This window comes from Podarcis erhardii (assembly GCF_964252035.2).
Source record: "Podarcis erhardii genome assembly, chromosome: 13".
Lineage (NCBI taxonomy): Eukaryota > Metazoa > Chordata > Lepidosauria > Squamata > Lacertidae > Podarcis > Podarcis erhardii.
Window position 1 is genome coordinate 9593307 of NC_138502.1, and position 8447 is coordinate 9601753.

General features: G+C 39.6%; 1 protein-coding gene across 1 annotated transcript; it reads right to left on the minus strand.

Annotated features, from left to right (window-relative positions):
* Positions 1-1660: 1660 nt before the first annotated feature.
* LOC309328398 (vomeronasal type-2 receptor 26-like) lies at positions 1661-7519 on the minus strand (the record flags this gene model as incomplete). Its single annotated transcript, XM_081838397.1, has 4 exons — positions 1661-2562; positions 4437-4455; positions 6174-6401; positions 6701-7519. 4 exons carry the CDS (start codon positions 7517-7519, stop codon positions 1661-1663), a joined length of 1968 nt encoding a protein of 655 aa, XP_081694523.1.
* Between the last annotated feature and the right edge of the window lie 928 nt (positions 7520-8447).

Sequence of the window (8447 nt, forward strand, 5' to 3'; positions counted from 1 at the left end):
CATGCCACTCATGTGGAACATGAACAGGATGGTTTGTTGTGCATTTAACACTTTGGACTTGGGGCACCATATTGGGGAGCAGCAGAAGCAGCAGGAGGAACATCCTTCTATGCATAGACTCCTCTATTTCCCTCTACAATTATTACTGTCATCCACTTGCTTCAAATAAGACAGATTTGGGGGCAGTTGACACTGTCAATTTGGTACTTAAACAGACATGTGCCCAACTTATTGTTAACTCAAACTCTGTCACAATATAATGGCATGGGTGACAAATAAGATACATGCCTCAAATACATAATTTGATTCAAGACTTATAGATTAAAAGAGGGAAACTGATAACTGACAAGTAACAGAGCCCAGCCTGTCTCCCCACCCCCTTACTACAGCTGTATATGGAGCACTGAAGAATTTATAATCATGTCAGACTTGCCCGTTGATTCTTTTTTCCACCCTGGAGTTTTGGCCAGGAGAATCGATTATGGTAATTTTAATAATTACAGGGGAGAAAATCACTTGTGCGGTGCTTTCGGAGTCTATGGCGCATCAGCAGTAGGGGATGACAATCGTATTTGTCACATCACAGAATCAAAGATTAGGATTGGACTTGCCAGGCCATCTAGTCCACTCCATGCCAATCCTTGACATCCACAAGTAAGAACAATAACAAAACCCACTGATGGGCAAGCATCAAATCCGCTTCCTAAAAATCCCTTCCTAAGAATATTTTTAGAGCTGAACCCACCCCATCCTTTCTCCACTTGCCTAATTTGTTACAACTGGGGGCTGCTACACTATTCCACCTATGTAAGATGTATTGGACATTGTTTGCTATCATACTAACGGCATACTGGAAACAATTCTGGAGAGAGTTCTAACGTTATCAGGAGGTAGGGACACTGGTTAATAGTGTCTAACCACTTTAGAAACAACACATCTGATCTGAGGCAATCTGACATGGTTGAGAAGCTCCCTGCCACCAGTCTTTCACTCAGATAAGAAATGTAATTCAGTAGACTGAAAAGCTTGCCCTACTAGTGTAAATCAGTAACATCTAATATGGTTCCCTCTGGATATTGTTGCACTATGGATACCCTCATCCTTGATAATAATGGTCAGTGGTAGGCTGATAGAGGTTCTAGTCCAACAATTTCTGGAGCGTATTAGATTGGCTATTCCTGGTGTAAAAAAATGTTGTGGTATGTAGAGAAAGGTCTCATGCTTTGTGTGATTTTATTCTTTCAGAGATACTTCAGATCTTAGAGCCTTCTGTGCCTGGAGCACTCCCTAAAGCCAAACCAGTCATTTAATTCATCCTGTGTCTACTCAGGTGTGAGATTCAAGAAGTGTAGAGGTACTAGTTCACCCTATGTGTAGATTATTTTGAAGCTCTCCAGAATTTTTCCTGTGCCTAGACTGATCTGCTTCAAATGTCTTATTGAAAGTGATGTTGGATCGTATCCACAGTTTCAATCCTTCACATAGTCCCAATTCAAATGAAAAACATATGTTCCTATGTGGAATAACAAAAACATAAATGATAATATGATTCCTTCTATTATTTACATTTTTTTCAACTTCCTGACTAGGAAAGGTGCAATGAGACTGTTAATTGTCAGCAAGGCCAGGTAGCCTAAGACCCCCAAAAAACTTCTGTCATTTATATCTTTCTCCGTATCAGCTGCTCTCTGTTATTCAGCTCAGGCCTCATCACAATAATGTAGCATTTAGGGGAAAAGATGCAAGCCAGTAATCCAGCACTGGAAGCCAAGATGGAGAAGATCTCCACAGCCACCATGTATTTTCCTCTGGTGCTCAGGTACGTTGGAATGAAAGAGAGCCAAACACTGCAAAAGACCAACATGCTGAAGGTGATGAACTTGGCTTCATTGAAACTGTCAGGTAACTTTCTGGCTAAGAAGGCCACAGTGAAGCTGACAGTGGCCAGGAAGCCCATATAACCCAAGACACAGTAGAACATGAGGACTGACCCTTCATTACATAGAAATATAATTCCTTCCCTCATTGAGTGCATGTCCAAATCTGGGAATGGAGGAGAGATTGTCAGCCAGAGTGCACATATCAATACTTGAGTTTTAGAGCAGGAAAGGACTATGGAGTAAGCCAATCTTTTCCCCACCCATTTCCTGATAGAGGATCCTGGCTTAGTAGCCATGAATGCCAAAACCACTGATATAGTTTTGGCCAAGATGCTAGAGAGGGCCACAGAGAAGATGATGCCAAAAGCCGTTTGTCGGAGAAGGCAGGTCATCTTATTAGGTTTTCCAATGAACAACAAAGAACAGAGGAAACACAAGAGGAGGGAGATGAGGAGAATGTAGGTGAGGCTTCTGTTGTTGGCTTTGACTATGGCTGTATCCCGATGCTTAATGAAGATGCCCAGCACCAGAGCTGTGATCAGGGACAATAAAAGTGCAGTGGAAGTTGAAACAATGGTCAGCACTTCATCAAAAGCTAAGAAGTTTGGTATCTTAGGAATGCATAGATCCTGGCCTTTGTTTGGGTATAGATCCTTTGCACAACTTGCACAATTTTCTAAATCTGAAAAGAAGTTAACAAAATATTGAACCAGAATAGTTCCGAATATTAAAATCTGTATCAGAAGCAGTCCACCAAACATTATATTTCACCATGCAATTTTGATACCTTTCTGCCCAAGATTCCTACAAATCCTGCACATAGTCTGGAATTTTCAACAGAAGCAGCATGTTTGTCCTAGATGTACAAGCATTCCCTCATAGCCTGCTTTTAAATACCATAGGTTCTTTATTCCATACATTAATCAGCAATTACAGGTTGTAGAATGAGTGCCACCCCACCAAATCATACTCAAAGTAGTCCCACTGAAATAAATAGACTTAAGTAATATGAAATAAATACATAGATTGATTTCAGTGGGTCGATTCTGAGTATTACTATTGCCCAATACATTTTAATACTAGAAAATCCTGATCCCTTATTTTTTAATCCTGAATAATAACGGCATTTTTACTGGCTCTCTTGTTAATGCCATAAAATCTTTATGCGATGCTCATAGTGATTCTTATGTAATTACTGGTTTGTGTTTGAAATATTAATCACTACATGTTGTACTAGTTTGGCTGATCTGTGCTGCATAAGTTTAGTTTTTTATATAGATTCCCACTTTATCTCTACTTAGACTTTCATAACTTCTCATTCTTGTTCCAAGGCAGATCACAAGCTGAAAGGAAGGACACAGTCAGCAACATGGTCCACCATAGCTTCTGCCTGGGTGCTCATCCCTTGTCAATATGTATTGAGTCTTGCCCATGTTTTCCATAACACTGTGTCCCATGTGATTCTTCTCTCACATGCTTGGTTTGAATGATTTCAAAATAACAATTCATTATCCTCCAAGTCCACTTTCTAGTGTATTGAAATGTGACAAAAATGTACAAGCATTCCCATGGTACTTGATATTTTGTCTTGGGCAAGCCTCCTTCTATCATCCTGAACAACTTTTGCAAAACTTGAACTTTCTCTCTTTTATGTCTTCTTAACCCAAGTTCCTCTTCAGTTGCTGGAAACTTCTTAAGTATCATAATCGCTTCTCAAGGTCCCCTTTCTCCTTGACATTTGATCCTAGTAAGAATGTCTCCACTGCATGCATTTCTTTCTCTGGATCATAAGTGTTTTTCAGAATACTTTCTCATACACAAAGCAATTGATTTTTGCAATGTGTCTGAGACTTCAGCTAGAAGCTTTTCCATTATGGGTTGGATTGAGTTTCATGGTTTATCCAAAATTCCTCTTCTATCTCAATACCAGAAATTAAATATACCATCAATGGAAGCTCCTTTTATGGATTCTAAATCACAGGTTCAGCCATTATTACACTATGCTGTGAATTTGTTTGTGTTAAAATGTATTATATTCGCAATATTTTCCTGAAGATGACTACAGTGGTACTTTGGGTTACATACACTTCAGGTTACAGACTCCGCTAACCCAGAAATAGTACCTCGGGTTAAGAACTTTGCTTCAGGATGAGAACAGAAATTGGGCTCCGGCGGCAGCAGGAGGCCCCATTAGCTAAAGTGGTGGTTCAGGTTAAGAACAGTTTCAGGTTAAGAACAGACCTCCGGAACTAATTAAGTACTTAACCCGAGGTACCACTGTTACAGAAATATGAAGAAACTGTACCTAAATGAACACTGAGAACAATGTACAACAACATAATTTTAAAAAATGTGCCAAGTTAATTATAACAAACTTGCAAAACAGTCTCTCATATTTTACTTCAGTAACTTGGGCAATCTGGTCTACCATGAAATAGCATGTCCTACCCTTCTCGTTTGAGACCATCCCATCTGGACATGGAGCACAATCATAGCAGCAAAATTTCTCTCCTTCTCTCTTTTTCTTCCCATAACCAGGTTGGCAGATGCTATTACATTCTGAGAGGGGTGGCACCTATCCAAAGATATTGGAAATTTAGCATTGAATAAAGTTAAGGGAAGAGTTTAGTATTAAATAGTTTGTAGAATTCTTCGTACATCTGATATCTATCATGCTTTAAGCAATAGTACACAGGGGCACATTCCTTCTGTATTCAAACTCAGAAAGATTCAAAGTTCTATACTCAGTCTTATAAACTAGATTTGTATGTCATTGAATGTTACAAACTGAAGGCTTGACTCATAAATATCACATAAAGTAATGACAGGAAACATCTATTTTCTGTAATACATGTTAGGCCCTGCCAACATTTTGCTGTCATTCCTTATTTCTTTATACCTTTTTATACTGCTCTATCAGGCAATGTCCTCTCTTGGTGGCTAAAAAGCATACACCATATGCAAATACAATTTCAATAAAACAATATTATATAAAACACAACCTACAACCTATAAATCAGCTTATACCAGCAGCCAGGTGGAACGGAAGCGTTTTCATCCTATTTCTGAAGGACAACAGTGACAAAGCCAAATGAAAATCTCAAGGGAAGTATTTCCATAGACCAGGAGCCACCACAAAAAGTCCTGTCCCTAGTAGCTGTGTATGTACATAACTCATTTAAAGAATAGCCTAAAAAGCAGAACCACCAATATGGATCTTAAGGAGTTGGGCGTGCCCATGTGCATAATGAGAGTTCTTCAAATGATACCTTGCCACCAATGAAATATTCACCTTTCATATAAAAGCCATGTCTACAATATGCCCATAAAATATGACATTACACTGATATTCAATTTTAATCATGCATTATGTTAAGAAATGCTTTTTTAAAATTACAAGCGACTCTCCAAATTGGTGGGGCTACGTTTTGGGCTCCCACATACATAAGTGAAATGCATGTAAGTGGGGAGCACCCTGCAGAGTTGCCATGACTCATGAGGCGATCCTCCCCAGAGCCCATCAGGTGGGGAGGCTGAGAAGCCTCAACAAAGCCCCACTGTGCCTCTGGCTTTCAAGGAGACCCTTTCTAGAGCCTTAAGAGCAGTGCTCCCCCCCCCCCCAAGAGGATACGCAAGGGTATGAACCGGCACCTCTTTTTGTGTTGTTAAAAAGTGTGGCACTTACTGTAACAACTTTGTGATGAGTACTGGCACCTATTTTTCTAGGAAAAAACCACTGCCTAAGAGGATGTTATTTTGGTCTACGGGGAGAGTCTCCTCGTGAGCCATGAGGACTTTCCAGCTCTTTCCTGACACTTCTGGGTTACCCGTACTGCACAAGTATGCAGACATATGCAAATAAATTGTGCATAAGTGGGGAGTTGTTTATACTTCATATCATTTTCTGGATGACAGTGAATACCTGAATTCGAGAAGTTGCGTCTCCGTCCCCATCATTCTGCCCAGACACTGAGGTCCAGCTTCGAAGGCCTTCTGGCAGTTCCCCCAGTGCAAGAAGTCAGGTTACAGGGGACCAGGCAGAGGGCCTTCCGCCCTGTGGAATGCCCTCCCATCAGATGTCAAGGAAATAAACAACTATCTTGACTTTTAGAAGACATCTGAATGCAGCCCTATTTAGGGAAGCTTTTAATGCTTAACTTTTTTTGTTTTTAATAACCTGTTGGAAAGCGCCCAGAGTGGTTGGGAAGATCTGGCTAGATGGGCGGGGTATAAGTAAATAATAATAATAATAATAATAATAATAATAATAATAATAATTGCATTATTATCCACCTGAGTCAAACTTCTGTGCCATTCAATTCTGGCCTCATCAATGGTGAATTCTTTGCCAGGAGGAGCCTGAGGGTCCAGCCTTCCCACTTTGACTCTGACGTAGGATTTATTTGGGAATGTGATCAAATTTGTAATATCAAATCCAGCGTCCAATTCTCCATGTTCATTCAATGTAATTTCATCTCCAGCACTGTTGTTGAATGACATTCCTTGAAGAAATGAATGGAGCTAGGTGGAAAGTGAAAGAGAATTCACAATTCAAAGTTTCTGACTTTCAATAGCTGACAAAGGAAGAGAGTGTAAAATCATGAATCAATTTAAATTCAGTTCAAGTTGCTGTCGAGAGAACTTTCAAAAAGAATAATGGAGGATAAGTTAGAGTATAAACATTATCATTGGAAAGGATCACCTATTGGCAAGAAGGGAGGAATTTAAAAGCATGACAAGAGCTGGGTGCTCATTTTCTCTAGAAATTGCTTTGGTAATGGAATACTGGTATCACAGAACTGTCAGTACATAAACATTACCTTCCAGGGTTCCACTTTCTGATAAAATAGCTTGTCTCCACCCTCCATTTTTCTGAAGTTGGTTTTAGTTGAGGAAGTCATATGTAAGGCTTGTGCCAAAGCATAAACTGCATTATAGATACTGTAGCTATGGCCAGTCATGCTCATTTCAAAAAATGGCGCAGGAAGGCTCTCCAGCATCTCCTCCCCGGTACATGCGTATGTTGACACAGTGGAGTTTGAAAGTGAACAACTGAATGCTTGTTCCCAAAAATCATTGATAAAACCATCTTCATCTGCCCATGAAAGATTTATATTCTTAAGAAATTCTTTGAAATCCCGAAGCTCCTTTGCATGAATTGAGAAGCAGATAGAACCATGGAACATTTGTCTATCAACCTCTGTAATCTTTTGAAAAGTGTACAAGGTAAAATCAATTTGGGCTGTCGTAATCCAAACCTTTTCTGGAGATAACATCTTTTTATACTGAGGACTGATTTGTTGAAGTATCTTGAGTGTTCCTATAACACCTCCCAACCATCGAACAGTTCCACTGTCTCCATATATAATAACTGCTTTGGCCTTGCTCAGCATGAAAGTTGGCAAATTATTCAGTAGGTCATCAACCATTTCAAGTACATTACCTGAGAAATATAAATGTTTCTGAACTCTTTCTGTGAATGCTGAACATATTCCATGCTTGGAAAGTATTGGCTCTATGGTCTGCAAGAATGTTTCTCCACCTTTGTCGTTTATAGCAATGAGCCCTACCCATTTCCATCTGAAATGCAGAAGTAACTGGATAATTCCCTGATACTGAAGGCCTTCATTGGGAACCATGCGGTAAAAGGAAGGGAACTGTATCTGATCAATGGCTGATGGTTCAAATGAACCATATGAAATCTAAAACAACAACCAGACATTTTAGAGTGGAATCAGCAGTCCATAATCCTTACATTTATTATTTTTCCCCTGTACATTGCAATCCTATAAATTTCCAACAATTTAAGCAAAACTCTGCATTATTTTATAGAGACAGACAGACACACCCACCCACTTTTGCTCACTCATATCACTGGTGCAAGAATTCCCCTTACATACAATAGAGTTAATTTAATAGAATTCAGAAAGCCATCTTGCCCTTATCATTCACATCTCTGATTATCCATGTTATACCCCCTCCCCAATCAGTTCCAATAATTCAGCGTTTACTTTTCCCCATTCAAGTTCCTACTGGAAAGAAAGAAAGAGAGTGAATTATACTGGAAGATTAAAGGAAGCCCCTCTTATCCCCAGACTCAAATCCTACCTGTGGAATCTTGTAAAGACCTAAGATATCTGCCAAGTGTGAAGAAATATCAGACTCAAGTCCTCCGATTACTCCTATTACGTTATTCTGAATGCCACATTTGTAGTTTGGGACAAAGTGATATGATTTAAAGAGCAGGTCCAGAGTGGAACGATAGGTCATCTTTGAATCAGTATAGCTGTCGTAGATGTGGAACCCAAGAGTGACATTGGGCAGGATCCTGGGATTCTCATTGATCTCATCAACAGCAAACACCAAGGCCAGGATGTGCTGGTAAAACTTGGTCACCACGCTGGAAATAAAGTGGCTGGCTATTTCATGGGACTTTTGAACAGTACACAAAGTGGTTTTGTCTCAGTAGTGGTCTACTCTAATCAGTATGATTAAGCTGTCAGAGTATACATATAGGGTACAACTAGCATAATTAGTCATTAATGAAGCTCTGTAACAAAGGAGGAA